At 42.1% G+C, this 24670-nt stretch overlaps 1 protein-coding gene across 2 annotated transcripts in view; it reads left to right on the top strand.

The window, feature by feature from the left end:
• Positions 1 to 470: 470 nt before the first annotated feature.
• Positions 471 to 24670, top strand: part of ptn (pleiotrophin) — a 38385-nt gene continuing 14185 nt past the window's right edge. The window contains exons 1-5 of one of the 2 annotated variants that reach the window (XM_057854122.1): positions 471 to 782; positions 868 to 956; positions 18195 to 18280; positions 18360 to 18533; positions 22529 to 22690. In XM_057854122.1, coding sequence (XP_057710105.1) covers positions 919 to 956; positions 18195 to 18280; positions 18360 to 18533; positions 22529 to 22690 — 460 coding nt within the window. In that variant the 5' untranslated portion in view covers positions 471 to 782; positions 868 to 918. The remainder of the gene's footprint in view (positions 783 to 867; positions 957 to 18194; positions 18281 to 18359; positions 18534 to 22528; positions 22691 to 24670) is intronic. The other variant, XM_057854123.1, reaches the window with a different exon arrangement.

Raw genomic sequence — 24670 nt, 5'->3', positions numbered from 1 at the left:
TAACGCCCGTTAACGCGATAATTTGGACAGCCCTAATATATATTTAAAAAAGGCATGTCTGACATTTTTTTGCCGATTCTGATACTTTGAAAATGACGTGATCGGACCTGATCGATCGGCATCCCGATCGATCGGGACATCTCAACTTATAATTGTTTAGCCATTGATATTATTCAAAAAAATGGTTGGCCAACCTTAGTTCACATTTCTGCTTCAAACGTCATTTGCTCAAGAAAAACATCCCCGAGTCTGCAAAGTTTTAAAGATATCCGAGGGCTATGGACATGAAAGATTACATCATTGTCAGCTCCATTCAAGTGAGAACGGGAGTACACCATGTGGCCATCCCGAGCCCCTGTCAATTTTCCATCGATTTACAAGGTCTGACTGACTTTTCCAAGAATCAATGGTGTTTTTTATGTAACTTTCTGTTTGTTAAACTTTCGCTTCTTCTCTCGTCTCCTTCCAGGCGGGATGTCCCTGGAGTGACCTTGGGGGTAATGAGTTCCTGAGCACGAGTCAGTAAAGCTCGCAACTCAGCCCCCAACCATCACTGACCCACCCCTAACACACACACGCACACTACGCTCAACCCACAAAGAGACGGAAGGCGTAGTGCGAGGACAGAGGATTCCCATGAAAAGAGCCTAGAGGACTCAACAATTTTCTCCCGACATACAACCAGCACACCTCGGGATCAAGTAAGTGCGTCTTAGGCGGGAAAACTTGCGGATAAGCGGAGGCCGCTTTCAAGTTTGAGGTGAAACTCTGGGAGAAGTTAGGTCAGAAGTTGTTTGCGTTATCAAAACTTTTAAAACATCCCGGTTTTGGAGGTACTGTTAAACTGATTTTTTTTTCTGTGAATAGTACTAAGACTGAGTAAGGGTATGAAGATGACCGAGTGACTGGATTGTAAACATGCTGCTCTGGGTGAAAGGTACTGGCATGCAACAGAGGTATGTTTTGGGCCTGATAATTCTCTGTGGTTTTGTTTTAGATGTGAGATGATGTCTGTGTCAAAGAGAACTGGAAAATACTGATTGGGCAGTAGTATCAAGACGATTATTCCAAGGTGGGACAGTATCTAAAAAGTAAACCGGTGTGAAATTCAGTTTTCCACAACTCGCCAGTCTCATCTGAAAATGTTTGGATGCGGGTATATTTCCCCTGCCTGCGCGCCGTTTGACGCGGCCCACTTTTTTCCCAGGATTCGTCGATTTGGGTCAGGCCTGAGCGGAATGACAAACCCCTCAGCGGGCGTATTGTATCGCCACCGTCCATCCGCCGTTGCCATGGCGTTCCTCGGCAAACACTCCGCTGTCTTATATGCATTCCCGCCGCGGACAAAAGCGACCCCTCCTCCTCCGCCCGACTCCCCCTTCAAAATGAGGTGTCAACACACGGCGGTGGTCGGAATGAAAGAGGCGGATGAGCCGGGGAAGTTTTCCGAGGAAGTTCTCAACACAATGCGCGTCGGGCGGGGGGCGGTAAACTCATAAACAAGTCTCGCACCCCTTCCTCGCAGTTGCCTTTAAGGAGACCTTTGGGACCGGACCACGTGACGCTGCCTATAGAGCACAAAGGGGCTTCGTCTTCCTCCTCCTCTTCGTCCTGCGTCTTTGAGGAGCGCTTCACCGCAGAGGAGCAATAAGGCCACTCCGGGGGTGTCCTCACGAAGGGGTGGGGGTGATGTGAAAGGCTCTATAAGAGTGGGAAGAAGGGGATGCTCACAGTGAGTGGTGCATTCACTGACCCCCTCCACCTCAGCGACCATTCACAGGAACAGAATGAACCTCGGCGGGAGGCCCCCGAGGAGGAGCGGCGAATAGAAAGCAGGAGAATGAGGGCGCAAGGACACAGGGAGGGGGAGCGCTTCCCTCAAATGCCCAAAGACATCTGACCATCCTCGAGAAGTTTTCTCTTTGCACTTCTGTTCCATGTCAGTACCTTTCAGACACGACACAGGTGGTAGATCTGTTTCGGTTTTCCGATGTGTCTCCCGCAAGGCCCGAAGAGCCTCCGATCAATACAATCTCTTACATTTTGGAGCCATTGTGACCACGAGTGGATTCTGAGCCGATACTAACGATATTGTAATCAGTCCTTTAGAGCGAACGGCCGGCGCAAACACCGTTCCGCCCACATCGATCGCGAGCGTCACCGCGGAACGCCGACCGCCACTTAGCGTCTTCATTTTTCCGATCCGATTACTAACAGCGCTCATGGTTTTCCGTTTGGCGATCGGTTCTTTCGCCGATGCTTTCGCGTATTTCTGCAAGTTTATACAAACGCAGAAAGAAGGAAAGCGGAACATTCGTGAGAAGCATTAGTATTCTGTCTGTATTGCATGCTGTGAGACAGCCGGTCTTTGCAAACAAACAACCAGGAGAGGACGGGGATGTAGGGGAGCTTTGTTTTCTTCTCTGTGTTCCGAGTTCACGTTCTGCAAAAATCAGCGGAATGGCACCTTGACCTACAGTGGGGCAAATATGCATTTAGTCAACCACCAATTGTCCAAGTTCTCCTACTTGAAAAGATTAGAGAGGCCTGTAATTGTCAACATGGCTAAACCTCAACCATGAGAGACAGAATGTGGGGAAAAAAACCCAGAAAATCACATAATTTGATTGATTGATAATTTTTAAAGAATTTATTTCCAAATTAGAGTGGAAAATAAGTATTTGGTCACCTACAAACAAGCAAGATTTCTGGCTGTCAAAGAGGTCTAACTTCTTCTAACGAGGCTCCACTCGTTACCTGTATTAATGGCACCTGTTTTAACTCATTATTGGTATAAAAGACACCTGTCTACAACCTCAGTCAGTCACACTCCAAACTCCACTATGGCCAAGACCAAAGAGCTGTCGAAGGACACCAGAGACAAAATTGTAGACCTGCACCAGGCTGGGAAGACTGAATCTGCAATAGGTAAAACGTTTGGTGTAAAGAAATCAACTGTGGGAGCAATTATTAGAAAATGGAAGACATACAAGACCACTGATAATCTCCCTCGAACTGGGGCTCCATGCAAGATCTCACCCCGTGGCGTCAAAATGATAACAAGAACGGTGAGCAAAAATCCCAGAACCACACGGGAGGACCTAGTGAATGACCTACAGAGAGCTGGGACCACAGTAACAAAGGCTACTATGAGTAACGCGCCACCAGGGACTCAAATCCTGCACTGCCAGACGTGTACCCCTGCTGAAGCCAGTATACGTCCAGGCCGGTTTGCGTTTCGCTAGAGAGCATTTGGATGATCCAGACGAGGACTGGGAGTGTTCTGGTCACATGAAACCAAATAGAACTTTTTGGTAGAAACACACGTTCTCGTGTTTGGAGGAGAAAGAATACTGAATTGAGCCATACCCACTGTGAAGCATGGGGGTGGAAACATCATGCTTTGGGGCTGTTTTTCTGCAAAGAACCACAACGACTGATCTGTGTAAAGGAACAAATGAATGGGGCCATATATCGAGATTTTGAGTGAAAATCTCCTTCCATCAGCAAGGGCATTGAAGATGAGCTGTGGCTGGGTCTTTCAGCATGACAATGATGCCAAACACACAGCCAGGGCAACAAAGGAGTGGCTTCGTAGGAAGCATTTCAAAGTTCTGGAGTGGCCTAGCCAGTCTCCAGATCTCAACCCCATAGAAAATCTGTGGAGGGAGTTGAAAGTCCGTGTTGCCCAACGACAGCCCCAAAACATCACTGCTGTAGAGGAGATCTGCATGGAGGAATCGGCCAAATTACCAGCAACAGTGTGTGAAAACCTTGTGAAGAGTTACAAAAAATGTTTGGCCTCCGTTATTACCAACAAAGGGTACATAACAAAGTATTGAGATGAACTTTTGGTATTGACCAAATACTTATTTTTGACCATGATTTGCAAATTCTTTAAAAATCAAACAATGTGATTTTCTGTTGTTTTTTTTTCCACATTCTCTCTCATGGTTGAGGTTTACCTATGTTGACAATTACAGGCCTCTTTAATCTTTACAAGTAGGAGAACTTGCACAATTGGTCGTTGACTAAATACTTATTTGCCCCACTCTATCCTGATGGAATCTCCAAAGGTTACAGGTGTGTAAGTATTAAAAGTGATACTGTCAGGTGTTAAATTCAACCCCCAATCCCTTTCCAGGTCTAGTCCATCTGAACTGGGGGGCTGGCAGCGAATGAACGTTAGTTCGTGACGGATGAGGGATGTCCAATCCCCGCCGCGCCCCCGCCTCCCGCTCATTCAGAGTAAATAACCGCCGACGCTGTCGGGAAATAAGACTGTCACGGCGTTCCCCGACCAGAGCGGATTGAGTCTCTCGCCCGACCGCAAGCTGGCTTTGATACATGGAAGGTCGAGGCGGCGATGCCGGCGGAGAGGGAATTTTCCGCCAGCGGGTTGTTGTTTGTCACATTTTAGCGCTGTATTAAAGTAGACGTGTAATTATGAACTCGTAGGCGGAAAGAACAACACGGGCAAACCTCTAGGAGAGCCTCTTGCATTGCAATGGGTGGCGGTGGAGGCTGATTGGGGACAGAAGATGGAGGATGAGCGTATCTGAGTAAAATTAACCAGAAAGTCGTACATTTTGGTTTGAGACAGTCATTTTTGCGTTAGAAAATCTCATGAGGGGCACACAAAAAAGTTTCAGGGCCCCATTTGTGAAATTGAACAGGAAGTTCTACATTTTGGCTGCAAGTATCCATCTTGTGGCCAAGTCCAGGCCTGGTACATTGGCGAACTCCCACTCGGGAATGCGTCCAATGGAGCCCCGTCAAAGTTTGAGGCTCATTCCTCGCTTTGGCCGTGAACTCTTTGGCTCGGATCATCTCGGGCAATAACTCTCTCAGCCACCGGAGGCCAGCGCGGCGATGATAAGGTCATCTTCTCAATATGTGACGGGGAAAAAAGAAAAATCCATCGGAGCATAGACGGGGGTCACGGAGGAGGCGCGTACATCACCCGCCGGGCTCGTAAATAGAAGGAGTGCGGCCGACGACGTGCTCGCGCCTCCGGCAGGCGAACGGCGAGGCCATCAGCAGCTTTTGTTTGAGGCCGAGAGATGAAAAAACGGCGTTCGATACCGTCACCGTAGGTCGGCGATGGCCGGAGTCATTACAATAGATCAAGAGGGTCCTCGGCTGACAGCGGCAACACCGCGGGACTGCTGCGGCCATCAAAACAAAGCCACATATTATGGAAAGGAAAAACAAAAAGACAACAGTGCTTGCGGGATGACTGGACTATATTTTTATCGAAACAAAACATGAAAATCATGGACCTTGATTTAATTGTATAATTTATAAAGGGATTATTATCAACCTTGCAAGATTCAGTTGGGCAAATAAGTATTTAGTCAACCACTAATTGTGCAAGTTCTCCCACTTGAAAAAAAATATTAGAGAGGCCTGTAATTGTCAACATGGGTAAACCTCAACCATGAGAGACAGAATGTGAAAAAACCCCAGAAAATCACATTGTTTGATTTTTTTAAAGAATTTATTTGCAAATCATGGTGGAAAACAAGTATTTGGTCAATACCTAAAGTTCATCTCAATACTTTGTTATGTACCCTTCGTTGGCAATAACGGAGGCTAAAGGTTTTCTGTAACTCTTCACAAGCTTTTCACACACTGTTTCTGGTATTTTGGCCCATTCCTCCATGCAGATCTCCTCTAGAGCAGTGATGTTTTGGGGCTGTCGTTGGGCAACACGGACTTTCAACTCCCTCCACAGATTTTTCTATGGGGTTGAGATCGGGAGACTGGCTAGGCCACTCCAGAACTTTGAAATGCTTCTTACGAAGCCACTCCTTTGTTGCCCTGGCTGTGTGTTTGGCATCATTGTTATGCTGAAAGACCCAGCCACGTCTCATCTTCAATGCCCTTGCTGATGGAAGGAGATTTTCACTCAAAATCTCTCGATACATGGCCCCATTCATTCTTTCCTTTACACAGATCAGTCGTCCTAATCCCTTTGCAGAAAAACTGCCCCAAAGCATGATGTTTCCACCCCCATGCTTCACAGTGGGTATGATGTTCTTCTGATGCAATACAGTAATCTTTCTCCACCAAACACGAGAACCTGTGTTTCTACCAAAAAGTTGTATTTTGGTTTCATCTGACCATAACACATTCTCCCAGTCCTCTTCTGGATAATCCGAATGCTCTCTAGCGAACCGCAGATGGGCCTGGAGGTATACTGGCTTCAACAGGGGGACACGTCTGGCAGTACAGGATTTGAGTCCCTGGCGGCGCATTGTGTTACTGATAGTAGCCTTTGTTACTGTGGTCCCAGCTCTCTGTAGGCCATTCACTAGGTCCCCCCATGTGGTTCTAGGATTTTTGCTCACCGTTCTTGTTATCATTTTGATGCCACGGGGTGAGATCTTGCATGGAGCCCCAGATCGAGGGAGATTATCAGTGGTCTTGTATTTCTTCTATTTTACTAATGACTCCCACAGTTGATTTCTTTACACCAAGCGTTTTACCTATTGCAGATTCAGTCTTCCCAGCCTGGTGCAGGTCTACAATTTTGTCTCTGGTGTCCTTCGACAGCTCTTTGGTCTTGGCCATAGTGGATTTTGAAGTGTGACTGACTGAGGTTGTGGACAGGTGTCTTTTATACCGAGAATGAGTTAAAACAGCTGCCATTAATACAGGTACCGAGTGGAGCCTCGTTAGAAGAAGTTAGCCCTCTTTGACAGCCAGACATCTTGTTAGTTTGTAGGTCACCAAATACTTATTTTCCACTCTAATTTGGAAATAAATTCTTTAAAAATCAAACAATGTGATTTTCTGTTTTTTCTTTCCAAATTCTTTCTCTTATGATTGAGGTTTACCCATGTTGACAATTACAGGCCTCTCTAATCTTTTCAAGTAGGAGAACTTGCACAATTGGTGTTTGATTAAATACTTATTTGCCCCACTGTATATGACAAGAGAAATGTTCATAATTAATATGGATGTCCGCTCTTTCAAATAAGAAGATGCTTTGAGTTTGGCCGCTCAGGCAGAAGTCTGCTCTCTCAGAATGCTCCCCATAGTTTCATTTGTTAGCATTACCTGTTGATACAACATACAAATGACAGTTTGGACGCATTTTTTCCTCGTCACCCTCTCATGGAATACTAGCACCTTAACTTTAAATAAATCTCACAAGACGTTACCTTGTCTCTTCTCTTGCTTTTATTTAACTTGAAATTGACCTTGACGCTCCCGAGCTCTCTCAAGTGATGCGATCAGTCCTCGGAAGCCTTTTAATTCCTCTGCTGCATCTGGTGATGCGTTACTTTGCGTTGACTGCCCTGCCGTCCATTAAAATTAATTAGGCCCGTTTGAGTGGCGCGCCGCTTCTGCTGCCGGTGGTGTATATATATATATATTTTCTTCTTTTGTATGACGTGAGAGGTGGCGGCGTGGGTTGCGCATTCAACACTGTCAGGTTTGGCATCCGTGAGGGAAATAATGTCGGCGTGGGTGGTGAAATCCACACAAGCTTGCTTGCTCGCCACCAAAATGGAAGGAATTGGATATAATTAGGCAGGATATGTTTGTTTATTTAACGCACTGGCTGCCAATGACGGCGATAGACGTCCAATCATTGGGAACGGGAAGGCTTGTCGGCCCTTCCCATTCCAATGGATTGGATGTCTACAAGTGACAAACTCAAAGAGACTCATTAAATTACTTTAAGCAGGCCAGAATCGTAGTTTTGTTCTTTCCGTAACACTCCAAGTTGGCGCAAAAACGTACTCAAAATTGGAACGTTAGTAACTGTCAAAAAAAAGAATTAGGGTTGTTCCGATCATGTTTTTTTGCTCCCAATCCGATCCCGATCGTTTTAGTTTGAGTATCTGCCGATCCCGATATTTCCCGATCCAATAGCTTTTTTTTGTGCTCCCGATTCAATTCCAATCATTGCCGATCATTTACATTTTGGCAATGCATTAAGAAAATGAATAAAACTCGGACGAATATATACATTCAACATACAGTACATAAGTACTGTATTTGTTTATTATGACAATAAATCCTCAAGATGGCATTTAATTTATTAACATTCTTTCTGTGAGAGGGATCCACCAATAGAAAGACTTGTAATTCTTAAAGGATAAATGTGACTTTGTATATTATGACTAAATATTGCCATCTAGTGTATTTGTTGAGCTATCAGTAAATGATACTGTAGCTATTTAACTGTTCTGCCCAAATGCATGATGGGAAGTGCAACCATGACCGTGCGTAGTGGCACCAATTGATATATCTTCTCTGCGTTGGGAAGTAACATAGTGTCTTAAGGAAAAGATCAACCACTACCGGTCTTCCCCACATTGCTTCCCACGATATTTCTAATTGTTGAGAGATGGATTTTAAGGCTTTAGCCAATTAAAAAGAGGCTCCAAAGGCTGCCAAAATTCACTCTACTTATTTTACGCTGCCTTTTATCTCTCTGTATAGGTAAAACGGCGCCATTACAGCTTGAGCAAGACAATGCGTTAGTGGGTCGTGCAGTGCACGCATTAATTGCGTTAAATATTTTAACGTGATACATTTTTCTAAAAATTAATTACCGCCGTTATCGGGATAAAATTGATAGCCCTACCTTAAGCCAAAACTAAAGACTCTGGATGAGTGTAAGACATTTTGTTTGTGACGTTAAATACAATTAGAAAACGATTTAATTAAAAAATATATAAATATTAAAAAAAAGGCATGTCCGATATTTTTTTGCCGATTCCGATACTTTGAAAATGACGTGATTGGGATGCCGATCGATCGGGTGCAACCATCTTTAAAAAGAATGTTAAAGTTCTTACAAAACTGACTTTCTCGTCTGTCATTCTCAGGTGATTTAATTCCGGTTTCTATTCCGCAATCAGATATTTCCTCGCTCTTTACGCATTCTCCAGGCGGTTGTTTACGCGCAAATCTCTGGAGTGGCGTCCGCTCACAGATCACAAAGGCTTCCAAATAAATCCTGTTCAATATGCGGCCGGAGGACATGCCGTCTCTATCTCTCTCCGAGCGACTTTGTCCAAGGACGCCGGCGAGTTTATTGTCTGGGATCAAACGCGGAGACGGGCGGGAGCGATTGCAGCTGCTGCTTTGCATTCCGCCGCGCCGCTCCGCCGCGCTCCGTTCATCTGGGACGCATGATGGGCTTGGATCACCACCAAGTAAACTCCAAAACAAAACAAAAAAACAAGTGAGCACCTGTAATGCCGAATCGTGCATCCGAAGACGGTCCTTGGTGAAAAAAAGGTTAGAGACCTAAAGTACAAAATCATTTTTGTTAAGTTTACTTAGAGTTTTAGGCAGACAATTGTCACTATGATCCGAGTCACATGTACATCCCGAGCAGTGTTGTCACAGATTACTTGAAAAAGTAATTTAATCACCAATTACTGATTACTCCTCAAAAAGTAATCTAGTTACTTTACTGATTACTTCATTATCAAAGTAACTAAGTTACTTTAAAAGTAATCTATCAGTTACTTTTTACCCATTTTTCTCCCTTTGCCGCCTCAACATAAGAACTGACTTCCCGATGATTAAATTTAAAGGGGAATTTCAGAATTTTGCTGTAGCTTAGCCACTCCGGAGTCCTGAAACTAACAAATATCTGACAAACTGCTTGGAATTTGTTGAAATCAACTCCACAGACCAACTCAACCCCGCTAACTCTAAGATCAAGCCTCATGTCAAAACTTCTGAATTTCGGGTTATGGTTAACAGCATATCAGTGCCAATATAAAACAATGCAAACTGACGGCACAATGATCAACAACACACAAGTGGATTGTACATTGCAATAAACACAAAGGTGGTGGCGGGCACGGATGCGCGTACAGCCGTGCACATTAACAACCCGGAAGTACTCCTCTCAACACACACGCGGTCAATTTGGCCACAAAAAGTGGCGGCAACTAAGCACTTGACACTCAGTCGGACTTAGAACACATCGCACAGATGCTAAACGAACACATCACCTCACGGCATAAATGTTGAACACGCATATGATGTAAACATATGTCGTTGCTAGGGAAAAGCTACGAAACGGCCGCGCATGTAGGGGGTCCAACCTTTTGCTGATACTCTCCAGAATGAAGGAAAAATACTCACCTTCATTCATGGATATCCACAGATCAACATTCCCTCGCAACGTCTCAACACTCGGCGCAAATGTCCACCCGCCTCAGTCCCACAACACGTGACGCGAGACCAAAACAGCAAATAGCTAAGAGGTTGTCATGGAAACACGTACCGGGAACCTTTTATTTTAGCATTTTCTATTCAAAATGCTCTTCGTACATGACTACAATATTCTTCATTCTACATACATTATGAGGCAATGAAAAAATAGTAATGCGGAGACACTACGGAAACTAACTTTAATCAGATTACTGGTCTAGAAAAATGAACGCGTTAGATTACTCATTACTAAAAAAAGGAATCAGATTTCAGTAGCGCATTACTAACTAACGCGTTATTGACAACACTGATCCCAAGTCTACATCCCGAGACCTGTTATGGTCGAGTCGAGTTACGAGGTTATGCCGAGTCGAGTCTTGAGGTCGTGTCGAGCCGAGCCAAGTCACAAGGTTGTAAAGACGAGTCGTGTCAAGTCAAATGATTGTCGAGTCAAGTCACAGGTTGTTCCATGAGGGCGTAGGGAGATTGGTTAAGGCGACAAGGCAGATCAATGGCAGGTGGATAGTTTGTAGTTGAGACACCTGACCGAGTCTCGAGTCATCGTCTCACGAGTCAAGTCGAGTCTCAAGTCTCGGACCCTTCCAGCTCAAGCGAGTCAAGTCCGTTTTTTTCCTTCAAGTCCAAGTTGAGTTACGAGTCAAGTCCCTGTGACTCGAGTCCAATTGTTTGATCAAATAACCGTTTAAGGAATTTACAAGTGAAGCCATCTCATTGGTTCATTTGTTTTTAGTACCTCAAAATTCTAAAGAACTAATCCTGACCAGTGTTGGGCACGTTACTTTAAAAAAGTAATTCGTTATAGGTACTCACTACTTCTTCCAAAAAGTAACTGAGTTAGTAACTGGATTACTCTATAGTAAAAGTAACTAGTTACCAGGGAAAGTAACTCAGAATTTGAAATTTTCTGAGCGGTATTCGAGTGAGTTGAATAGAGAAGAACAGACAGGTAGTTGTGTTATAGAACCTTGTGATATCTGTTGCACCTCACCAGCAACAGATTTATCCTACACTTGAAGTGCAACAAAAAATAAACAGATTTGAATTGCTTACCACAGATGTCGACAAAAGCTTTGCCCCGGGACATAAATGACACTTTACATGCACGTTCTTTCCTTTAATTTCGACCAACTTGAAATAGTGTTTATATCTCCACCTCGAATGCTCTGCCATCATATCCCTCTGCATCTGTGTGTTTGCCGCACGGGCTGTTCCGGTTTGTGTGTGAAAACACCGGCTCTGAAGTACATGCGCTATTAGGTTCGAGCGTTTACGTCACAGAATGGGGATCACGTGAGATTTGACAACAACGCAGCCATATTGGAAGCAGGTCTGGCTCGCAGGACATTAAACTTTAATTTGCCAGTTCGATAAAGAGACAAACTCGTTACTAAGGCGAAGAACAGAAGTGTGATCAAACTTAAGGATGTGAACAATGTTGACCATTACGAGCAAGCAGAAGACAAATGGAGTAAAGATGTCGATGGGCTTCCACAATTACGCGAAATGGACATTCTGCAGTATTTATTGTTTGGTGTGTGTTACTAAACTCATCAGCGATTCCGAAATTACAAATCGCTACAAAGCTACGAACAGTTTTGCTGCGGATGGGTACAGGACCTGCACATTATGACCGTATCAAATGGCAAATAAATCGTTCTTGCAAAGGTAGGCTATGTGTGTTTACTATTTTCATTGCCATGAACCAGAACGCACCCCAAGTCTTGGATGACAAATAAACAGAACAGAGTAGACTCGCTTCGACTGGTAGTTTCTTCAATTTATTCAAAGTAAGTAACGCACCGCTTTTGACCGTCAGTAACGGTAACGGCGTTGTAACGGTGGAAAAAATAAGTAGTTAGATTACCCCGTTACTGAAAAAATAACGCCGTTATGTAACGGTGTTATTTATAACCGCGTTATTCCCAACACTGATCCTGACAATAGTCAAAGTTCCGCGTCGGTAGCAGTCCTGTTTTAATTTCATCGCAATAAAATCTCCTGAATAGTTCCTCTGGCCCCAGCGCACAATGGTCCTCCAAAAGTTCTGAGTTCCCAGAGGACAAAGACGCGACAAACACTTAATGGAAGTCATCCGAATCCCTCCGTCCAAAGCCCGAGACGCCGTCTTATCTTCAAAAGCAATAGGATCCCTTTTTAGTGGCAAGATGAGGAGTTTTTTTTCATCCTTTTATTGCTTTTGCAAAGTCACGACGGCCAAGAGTCGGGCGCGTTTTGCCACAAGCGTCGAATCAATCCACGGCAGCCGCCGGCCTCATTAGGGTCGTGTTCGAGCAACCTGATTTAAATTTCGCATTCAAAGAGTGTTAAAAGTTATATGCAAGTTCAGCACGGGATTATGATTCATTCAAAGTGACACCGGGATGTTGTTCTCCCTGCCGGGGATATGTGAGGACTGTACCGTGATTCTTTTGAAAGGGGAAAAAGGACAATTAGGACCATCAGACATCAAAACGCTTGTGATCAGCATGTCAGCTTGCATGGATCAACGTTTTTAGTGTTATGGGTGTCATTAGCAGACAAGTTGTATATTAGGGCTGGGCAATGATTTAAAAGTTTAACCACGATTAATAGCACAAGCTACTTGCAATTGTCATACACACTACACTATCTACACGTTTATTTCAAATCTGCTCACATTTTATTGAAAACATGAGGAGCACTCTGAGGGAGCAGACTTCTGCCTAAGCAGCCAAATTCAAAACATCATCATATTTGGTGTAGTGGGCACTCCCTTTATTATTTTTTGTTGTTGTTATTTTTTATTTATTTATTTATTTTCCCTTTAGGCGTGACAAATCCAAACAAACATACAGCATTTATATGTGTTTACAATTAATTCAACCCGAAAAGAAAAAGACTGACGGGAGAAGCCGAAGCTTATTGAAACCCGTGCCCAGTATACCACATAGGACGCAGAAAATATCGAATATCAATTTTTGACATTCAGATTTCGTAATGATTATAAGTTTTTATTTATTTATTTATTTTTTTATAATAACCATCCCCTCGGATTGTTCATTTTCCCAATAGTCCATTGTCGATCGTTGCAATGTGCTCGTTATGTTGATTAGATCTAGTAGATTAGTTCATAATTCAATCATTAGTTTATTCCAGGCATGTCCAAAGTCCGGCCCGGGGGCCAAAAGGGCCCTTGGTCAAATTTCATCCGGCCCCCAGCCTCTGTCATAAAATCAATAACGTCTGGCCCGCACACAGACTTAATAAATTGGTCAGCAGTACTGCTACAAGCATATGAAGTAGCTTAACACTAAATGCTGCTCCTCATTTACCCACTAAAAGGCATCAGCACTCTAAGCAACATTACCACAGGTGACCCTTTACTCCCAATTTTGTAAAATGACAACAATCAGCAAAAAAAATGTTGACTGCAACGGCCGGCGCTTCAAGGATAGGTGGAACGTGGACTATTTCTTCACTAAAATATGCAAGAACTGTGTCTGCCTCATTTGCAAAGAGACAGTCGCTGTTTTTAAAGAGTTCAATATGAGGCGATATTACCAAACAAGACACGCTGACATGTACAACAAGATTACAGGGAAGATACGTAGCGAGAAATTGAAGGAACTTGAAGCTAGTTTAATTTCACAGCAGCAGTATTTCGCAAGAGCCCGAGAGTCGAAAGAGAGACTAGTTGCGAAATGGTTGAAATTATTAATTTAAATAAATAAATAAATAAAGCAAATGTGACACACAGAATGGCTTGCTAAAATTTGCTTGAATATATTGTTTTACGTAAAGGACGTCAGTCAAGGTCGGCCCCCCACATTTTTACCACACCAAATCAGGCCCCATTTGCAAAAAGTTTGGACACCCCTGGTTTATTCAGTTGATTCGATCCAGAAGATAGGGAATAGCTGCGGACCAATGGCAGGCCGTGTCCGCCACCCTCCTTTTATCGACTTAATCCTCGTCACGGTTTTTGTTCCTTGCTGAATCCCGAAGAACATTCATCTCAAGGTTGTGCAGCTTCGTAGTAGGTTGCATCGCCATTCTGGTTGTGGCCTGGGGGACTGGCGTCGCTAGGTCCCTTCAGGCAACCGGGCTTGCACTGGGATCAATTCACTCAGTGTGTCCGTCAACTTTCACTGTAGTCGGGCTGACGACAACCACTTCATAAGGACCGTCCCAGCGATCACTGTCCCCACCTGGCACAATCAGAAGCTGCCAGCAGCGCACCAAAACGAAACATCCTCTAAATCGTTCCACTTCAAGTGTGGTCAGACACACCGGCTGCCAGCTATCCTCCACAATATCCAGACTTTAAGGTGTTTTCCAGGCAGGCGCGTTGTCCAGGTTCTGACCGCATTGTAAAGCAGGACAGTGACCATTCGACCAGTTCCATGTAGCTACAGAATTTGAAGTCAATTGTCTGTGCATTTACAGCCAACAGCCAATTAGTGCTGTCAAATTTATCGCGTTAACCTGCGGTAATTAATTTTTAAAATTAATCACGTTAAAATACTTGACGCATTTAACGCATGCGCGGAATGACCCGCTTATGCATTGCGGGTTGTAAAGTTGTAATGCGGGTTGCATTACAATGACGCTGGTTTTTGAACATTGAGAGCTAAGAGGCAGAGAAAGCCGTCTGGACACAAGCGTTCATTGGACCGCGCCGTTTATTGGCATAAGCTTCGGCAACTCCTTCACAACAAACATAAGTATCATTTAGTGAAAGCACAACAAAAATAATATTCCTATCTCTCTCAAAAAAATAATGTTCCCAAAAAGAAACGCGCTCAATGCAAAGAGAACTGGCATTCCCGATCAAAATAGCTATGCAAAATACACATAAAACCTACTTCGACTTTGGTCAAACCCTGTTCAAAGATTTCGTTTAGCTCGACAAATACACTGGATGGAAATATTTAGTCACAATATACAAACGATCAGAGGTCTCGTACGTTGTGAAGCCAGCACTCAAACGACAGTGAATGGACCTGTAAACAGGGAAGTACGGTGTCAGTCGAGGGACAAAACACTCTCATTGGCTTGATTTCTAAGTAATTTAAAACTCGCTATTGACACCTTGTGGTGTATTTCAATCACTATCTTACGTAGTTACAGACACTGTGGAAGAACGGCAGGGAGCCCAAGAATGGCGAGCTACTAGTTTATTTTTTGATTGAAAATTTGACAAATTTTATTAAAACGAAAACATTAAGAGCGTTTTTTTAAATCAAATTACTAATTAATTTTTCTTTTACTATTAATTTTTAAATTAATTTTTAATCACGTTAAAATATTTGACACATTTTACGCACATGCCCGCTCAAACAGATTAAAATTACAGCAAAGTGTCATTTCCACTTGTTACATGTTTTTTTTTTGTGTTTTGTCGCCCTCTGCTGGCGCTTGGGTGCGACTGATTTTATGGGTTTCAGCACCATAATTATGATTGACATTAACAATGGCGAGCTACAAGTTTATTTTTTGATTGAAAATTGTACAAACTTTATTAAAACGAAAACATTAAGAGGAGTTTTAATATAAAATTTCTATAACTATATTATAGAAATAACTGTATATAACTGTATTAACATATAACTGGATTAACATTTATCTTTTCAGAACTACAAGTCTTTCTATCCGTGGATCCCTTTAACAGAAAGAATGTTAATAATGTTAATGCCATCTTGTGGATTTATTGTTATATGAAAGAAATAGAGTACTTATGTACAGTATGTTGAATGTATATATCTGTCTTGTGTCTTATCTTTCCATTCCAACAATAATTTACAGTAAAATACGGCATATTTTAGAGATGGTTTGAATTGCAATTAATTACGATTAATTAATTTTTAAGCTGTAATTAACTCGATTAAAAATGTTAATTGTTTGACAGCCCTACTTAAAAATGTAAACATTTCTGTTCTCATCATATCTACCCTGACACATTTGAGTTTAATAGGCTAATCTGTTGACCTTTGTGACCTTTGACCTCATGACATTCAGAACTGATGCCAGTTTCTCTTGTGAACAGAATCTTTTTAGAATCAGACTAAAACGTTTTCTCTGGTCACTCACTCTCACGTTAAGGAAGCATTTGAATTGTTACAGTAACTACAGCCGACGTTGGTTATACAGTATAAAGTACCGTATTGGCCCGGATATAAGACGGTGTTTTTTGCATTGAAATAAGATTGAAAAAGAGGGGGTCGTCTTATATTCGCGGTCTAGACGTTTTACCCATTCACGACGCTAGATGGCGCCAGATATCATTGAAGCGATGTTCTGTCATGACAGATCTCAGCTACTCTCAAGTTTAAATTAACTACGGTAGTTTGCATTATTTTATTGCAATGTGTTTCCTTATCTAGATCTGTTTCAAGACTACAGTTAAAGTTAGACTTCACTTTGATGGTTAATGCAGTTGTTGCAATTTTTTTGTTTTATCACAATAGAATGGTTTATTTACATTTCAAAAACCAGAAGCCATTCATTTAAGAATTTGATTGCACATTAGTTTACATATTTAAATGTTCAGATATTAAGATTTGAATGAGGCAAAATAACATATTGTTATAATTAGGGTTGTTCCGATCATGTTTTTTTGCTCCTGATCCGATCCCGATCGTTTTAGTTTGAGTATCTGCCGATCCCGATCTTTCCCGATCCGATTGCTTTTTTTTTGCTCCCGATTCAATTCCAATCATTCCCGATAATTTTTCCCGATCATATACATTTTGGCAATGCATTAAGAAAAAAATGAATAAAATTCGGACGAATATATACATTCAACATACAGTGCATAGGTACTGTATTTGTTTATTATGACAATAAATCCTCAAGATGGCATTTACATTATTAGCATTCTTTCTGTGAGAGGGATCCACGGATAGAAAGACTTGTAATTCTTAAAGGATAAATGTGACTTTGTATATTGTGACTAAATATTGCCATCTAGTGTATTTGTTGAGCTTTCAGTAAATGATACTGTAGCCATTTAACTTCTGCCCAAATGCATGATGGGAAGTACAACCATGACTGTGCGTCGTGGTACCAATTGATATATCTTCTCTGCGTTGGAAAAGAAAATAGGGTGTTAAGAGATGATCAACTACTACCTGTCTTCCCCACATTACCTCCCACGATATTTTTAATTGCTGAGAGAGGGACTGTAAGGCTTTAGCCAAATAAAAAAGGCTCCAAAGGCTGTCAAAATTCTCTCTACTCATTATGCCTTTTAGTTCTATATATTGGTAATATGGCGCTTTTATAGATTGAATGCAAGAATGCGTGAGTGGGTTGTGCAGCGCATGAGTTAATTATTTAACGTGATTAATTAAAAAAAAATTAATTACCGCCGTTAAAGCAATAAATTTGATAACCCTACTTTAAGCCAAAACTACTTTGGATGTGTGTGACATCTTGTCTGTAACGTTAAATACAATTAGAAACCGATTTAAATTAAAAAAAATATATATATATTTAAAAAAGGCATGTCCGATGTTTTTTTGCTGATTCCGATACTTTGAAAATGACGTGATCGGACCCGGAGATCTTTAGTTAGAATCATTTGTTTCGGATGTACTGTAATTATTTTCTGTATAAAAATTAATTTGGTGTTCAAAAAGTCTTTTTTTCAAACTTGAGTCTTGAAAAAGAGGGGGTCGTCTTATAATCAGGGCCGTCTTATATTCGGGCCAATACGGTATAATCAACAAATCTATTTAGAACCTTCAAAAATACATTCCCTTCAATTTTTCCTCTTTCTAAAGGTACAGTAATTCTTTCTCCATCCACATTGATCTTGACAGGTCATTTATTGCTCCTGTCAAGTTTCGCTGACAACCTCACAGAAACGTTAAATTTCACCGCCGCTCCCAGCCTCTTCAACATCAAAGTCTGTTATGTTTGCCCCCAGATGGCACGTAGCCAAAGGCGAGCACTCGATAAAGTTGTTCAGCATTTTTTTAAAAAAAATTCGTATTCAGGATGCAGTGGAGCGCACGAGCCGCCGTGATGGCCCTGCTGGTGCTCACCGCCATGGCGGCCGAAGGAGGAAAATCCGACAAACAAGGTGCCGTTACGCATAAATGATAAGTACGGTTTTACTGTCCGGTACATTGGAAAATAAAGTTTTGGGGCGCTCCCCGCAGGCAAGAAGGAGCGCAAGTCGGACTGCGGCGAGTGGCAGTGGAGCGTCTGCGTGGCGAACGAAGGCGACTGCGGCCTGGGCACCCGCGAGGGGACGCGCACCGGCACCGACTGTAAGCAGACCATTAAGACGCAGCGCTGCAAGATTCCCTGCAACTGGAAGAAGAAGTTTGGAGGTCAATAGACGCATAACTATTCATACCATCTGCTGTGAATTTCAATGAATTTGTCATCAGTAGACATCCAATCCATTCGAAGTGGGATGAACGTTCCTTCCACTTCAAATGGATTGAATGTCTATCGCCGTCAATCAGTTGAAGAAGAGTTTGCAAGAAAAAGTCTCTCTCTCACCACCGCATTGCGCTTGTTGAGTTTTCCGTCTGGGTTCTCGCTCCGCATCGGTGGACATCGCCGCCCGCCATCCCCCGCCTGTCGTCGCTGCTGTCAGGCCCTCTTTTTACAGTCTGAGCGGCTCACATTTTAAAACACTTGTTCTCAACAAGTCCCGGAAGGCGGCCTATCACACGTAGGGATCCTGTCCGTTGCGTCCCAGAAGCAATTTGAAAGTCTCTCTCAGACCGAAAGTCTGTGACACTTTTTGGGGACTTTCAGTCTTCCAACGATATCAATCACATCCGTACATTCAATCCAATTACTAAACAATACCAACTCTCACCCAATTATGATCTGATCCTAAACGGCAGTTCAGTCCTGTTTTGAAATGATCTGATTAGTGCTGCAACGATTAATCGATTAACTCGAGTCATCGATTAGAAAAAGAATATTCGAATTAAATTTTGCTGATTCGAGTATTCGTTTAATTAAAGTGGCATTTTAATGGTTTATTTTGAAAGTGTTTGCCTTTAGTTTTATTGATTTGGGTGGGTACACTGCCCTCTAGTCTGCCTCATTTCACATGGCTGAATCCAGCTGTTCCATGTTAAGACCAACATAAGCCAAGTTTTTGTATGAGCTAATGATTTTTTTAATGCATTAGTAATTTACTTTATAAGTATATTTAGCCATTTCTTTTTGGGAATACATGTCAGAACTATCTGTTAAGAACATTGTTTAAAAAAAAAAAAACTTTTTAGATTTAGAGGCTACGATTCAATTATAAATCGATTATTGATGACCCCCCCACCCCCACCCCCCGCTATTAGCTGCTTTTAATGTTTTGTACATTGGTTACAAAAACTGTTTAAAAAAAAAACAAAAACAAAAAAAAAAACAAAAAAAAAAAATTAAAAAGCCTCACAGGCTTAAATAAACTACTATTTCAGTATCAAGTTAACAATTAAAGACAATAAATAATATACTGAAATCCCCATTCTGTATCAGCAGCTTTAAACTACATTCAATTAATTTAATGTTGTCAATCAACCGTTAAAGTTGTTAAAATTGCTCCCGTTATTCCATAATTTCCCTTTTGTCTACTTTCGACATGTGAAAGTTTTAAAACTATTTTAAAGATAGATTCAAGTCAATATTTTACCGATTTAGGAGTATTTTAGATAAAAAGTTAATTAGGTTCGCTTGGAAGGTTTGCTACAACAGCCTTGCAGGGAAGTCTACTGCTTTAAGATGGCGGCCGTTTACTAACTTTCTGTACATGTGCTGCTAACGCCACCGAGTCTATTTTGCATCTAGTCCTATATAAATATGATATCTACCGTACCATTATGTGGACGTACTTTGTAGCAGCTGTCGACAACAGTCAGGTATGTTGTTGTTTTTTTTATCTCGCGGCATGAGTTGAGCTAGACCCGTGAGTTGAGCATTGGTATTACCCGAGGGGCCGGGTAATGACAAGCATGATGTTTAGCTACTCTCGCTCCGTTCCTCATTGCGTCCCGAAGACCGCGCGGCGCGCTGAGTGTGTTTTACTTCCGCTTTACTTGACATATTTCAATAATCGGTATTTGGATGTTTGTGAATCGTTCTCGAATCTTCCACGGCCGAATCGCGAATAATCTAAGAATCGGAAATTTCGCACAACTCTAATAGATGCAATTACTACTTACTTGCATACTTAGCTATAGACCCTACCCACGTGACGTCACAACTCCGCTCTCCTGACTGGTGCCGCCCACTTGTCCGGCAACACACCGTGTTGACCTGTTACGGCTACGTACATTCCTCCTATTTACGACGTGTTTTTCTGCTCGTTAACATTAATAATCAAAATGGTGAAGGAGTGTGTGGCGGTCGGTTGCAATAACAGAGAAGATAGACGGAGAAGACGGAGAGACTTGAAGTTCTACCGGATTCCGAGAGACCCGGAGAGAAGAGAGTGAGATGGGCTGCTGCAATTCGACGAGAAAACTGGGCTCCAAACGATTACCACAGATTATGTAGTAGTCATTTTATATCTGGTAAGATGCATTTAATATATATTTAGAGGGTTTTGGGCTGACAACCACAATTAAGATCATTGCTAGGCTAATCGCCGACAACATACACGTATGTATGTAGTGAGTGCTATCGCTAAACCATATACTGTAAACATTAAAAGCCCTAGCTCCATTGACAAATGACATGAAATACATTAGACTTGACAGTGGATGTTAGCAAGAACAAAAGATTTTGAATTGAAAATTTCGTAACTCACCTTCCGAGCACAAGATTCCTGCCGAATTTTCGTGTACGAGGACCTGTTTCACCCAACCAGCAACGTAGCATTTATAAGCCTCCAAGCTCTTAAAGTTTTTCAAACTTTCGTGAGAATAGGCTGATTTTGTGTGGACAAGATAGTTGTAAATATCAGGGTCAGGCAGAGACGGCGAAGGCAGCCGGTCAAAAATCATCGATTTAGGCATCAAATATGGATCTGGCGACCGTATAGAACGAAGCTTTTCCACATAACGCCTTTTATGCAACACATCCAGTGAGTTTACGGCATCAGAAAGCACCGGGTCTTCCATGAAATGCATTTTAAATTCCTCGATCAATTGAAACCAATGCTAATAGAGAGACAAAATGACGGACAAGTGGGCGGAACCATACAGCGAGCACGTGGTTTTATGACGTCGGTGGGTAGGCTCTATACATACACGGTAACATGAAAAGAAACAAGAACGTGAACAAAACAAACCTCTGGGGCGTAAATAAACTGAGGGACATGGTTAATGTTCACTTGTAAGCACAAACGATTCGGATGCACTTCAATACAAAATTCTAGTGCAGAAGGCAACGGGGATGAGTGGCAGGTGGGCTGATAGGGGATTCTGTTGATGAGACATGCTCGTATGCCACCTAATGGGACGCCAAGACACTTGGGGAGACGAAGCGAAAAAGAGGGCTCGAATGCCACCTCGCGCTACGGCGAGGCACTCGAACACGCCAAGTTAGAAATAAGCATTTCTGGATTTCAGTCATCGCTCGTATCGTGAAAATTTGCTCGCGTAATAAGACTCATTTTCTCTCGTGACGATGCTCGTATTGTGAAAAACCCGTAAGCTCAGGTGCTCGTTTTATGAGGGTTCACTGTACGTAACTGTATACTTCACTCAACACCAATCTAGCGATATGAGGTAACTCAAATTTTCAGCACAGCTGTCGGTATGATGTCATTCCCTTTTCATCGCCCCTAATCTCGCGTCCAGTGAGTGCTCGGCTCGCATTAAGGCAGTTCGGGGGCTTCCTGCCAGCTTCCCAAGATGCCTCCTCCAGACACCAAAGGCTTTTTCAAGTGCTCAGGATGTCCCCGTGGGCTCCTTACAACAATCACCCAATTCCTCCCCCTTGATGAGCACCCTGGGAATTCGTCGGCGTTGACAAGAGGGTCTTTCATAAGCGCCGCTTTACCATTTTCCTCCCTCACCCCTTCGGTTCACAAAATGACGGCAAGAGACATATGAGCACGTGCAAATGGGATGTACAGCAGCCATTTCCCGGAGCAAATTGCATGCGTAGCCAGGGTGAATGGAAGGTGTCCTCCGTCTTATATCAAAGCGAAGCACATACGTGCAAGTTATTTGAGCCAGCGAGATTGTATCTGGATGTTATTTCCAGTACCGTACAGCAGCCGGGATGCTTTTGATTGGGCTCATCTGTTAGCAAATGCCATTGCGCACACCCGCCGCCATCTGTTCCCGTTAGCGGATGTCTTTAAGCGACCGTGAAGCGCTTTGACGGCAATAAGCGACTGAGATGTTGCTTTCTCTGGCAGGGGAGTGCAAGTACGACTTCCAGGCGTGGGGGGAGTGCGACCTGACCACGGGCAAGAAGAACAGGACGGGCGTTCTGAAGAGGGCGCTCATGGACGCCACCTGTGCCCCCACGGTCACGGCCAGTAAGCCCTGTGGGAAGATTCCCAAGGCCAAGCTGCAAGGTCAGCCCTTTAACGTGATACGATGCAATATGTTAGAATACAACAGAAACAATTCACAATATACCGTATTGGCCCGAATATAAGACGGCCTTGATTATAAGACGACCCCCCCCTCTTTTTCAAGACTCAAGTTTGAAAAAAGACTTTTTGAACACCAAAAATAATTTTTATACAGAAAATAATTACAGTACATCTGAAACAAATGATGTAAGGCTGTCAAACTATTAAAATTTTTAATCGAGTTATTTACAGCTTAAAAATTAATTAATTGTAATTAATCGCAATTCAAACCATTTATAAAATATGCCATATTTTTCTGTAAATTATTGTCGGAATGGAAAGATAAGACGGATATATACATTCAACATACGGTACATAAGTACTGTATTTGTTTATTATAACAAAAAATCTACAAGATGGCATTAACATTATTAACATTCTCTTAAAGCGATCCATGGATAGAAAAACTTGTAGTTCTTAAAAGATAAATGTTAGTACAAGTATAGAAATTTTATATTAAAACCCCTCTTAATATTTTTGTTTTATTAAAATTTGTAAAATTTTCAATCAAAAAATAAACTAGTAGCTCGCCATTGTTGATGTCAATAATTACACCATGCTCACTCCCCAAACCCATAAAATCATTTGGACCCAAGCGCCAGCAGAGGGCGCCAAACAACAATAAACAAGTAACAAGCTGACATTACACTGCTGTCATTTTAATCTGTTTCAGCGGGGCATGTGCTTTAATTGCGTCAAATATTTTAACGTGATTAATTCAAAAAATTAATTACCGCCCGTTAACGCGATAATTTTGACAGCCCTAAAATGATTATAACAATATATTATTATTATTTGAGAGAAAAAGCATATTATTTTTGCCTCATTCAAATCTTAATATCTGAACATTTAGATATGTAAACTGAAGTGCAGTCATATTTGTAAATGAATGGCTTCTGGTTTTTGAAATGTAAATAAACCAATCTATTGTGATAAAACAACAAAATTGCAATAACTGCTTTAACCATCAAAGTGAGGTCTAACTTTAGTCTTGAAACAAATCTGAATAAGGAAAAACCTTGCAATAAAATAATGCAAACTGGTTAAACTAAAAAGCTGAGATCTGAAAAAACATCGCTTCAATGATATGTGGCGCCATCTAGCGTCGTGAATGGGTATAATGTCTAGACCGCGAGTATAAGACGACACCCACTTTTTCAGTCTTATTTCAATGCAAAAAACACCGTCTTATATTTGGGCCATTACGGTACTCCATATCCTATGCACTGCAACAAACTATCATCGATTGCTCCTGATGGCTTCACTTGGATCTAAATGTCAACCCTAGTTCAGTGGTTCTCAAAGTGTGGCACGAGTGCCACCAGGCTCACTCTAGTACAGGGGTGTCCAAACGTTTTGCAAAGGGGGCCAGATTTGGTGTGGTAAAAATGTGGGGGGCCGACCTTGGCTGACGTCTTTTATGTAGAGCAATATATTTAAGCAAATTTTAGCAAGCCATTCTGTGCGTCACATTTGCTTTATTCTTCTTCTTATTATTTTTTATTAATAATTCCAACAATCTCGCAACTAGCCTTTGTGGCGTTCTCTTTCGACTCGGGCTCTTGTGAAATACTGCTGCTGTGAAATTAAACTAGCTTCAAGTTGCTTCAGTTTCTCGCTACGTATCTTGCCTGTAATCTTGTCGTACATGTCAGCGTGTCTTGTTTAGTAATATCGCCTCACATTGAACTCTTTAAAAACAGCGACTCTCTTTGCAAATAAGGCAGACAGTTGCGTATTTTAGTGAAGAACTAAGTCCAATTTCCACCTATCCTTGATCCTATCTCTTTTTTGTTGATTGTCACCATTTTAGAAAATTGGGAGCAAAGGGTCACACGGTGTAATGTTGCTTAGAGTGCTGCTGCCTTTTCGTGGGTAAATGAGGAGCAGCATTTAGTGTGTAAGATACTTCAAATGCTG

Source organism: Corythoichthys intestinalis, chromosome 13 (assembly GCF_030265065.1).
Source record: "Corythoichthys intestinalis isolate RoL2023-P3 chromosome 13, ASM3026506v1, whole genome shotgun sequence".
In the NCBI taxonomy this organism is placed as follows: Eukaryota; Metazoa; Chordata; class Actinopteri; order Syngnathiformes; family Syngnathidae; genus Corythoichthys; species Corythoichthys intestinalis.
This window is presented reverse-complemented; position numbering and strand designations above follow the sequence as displayed.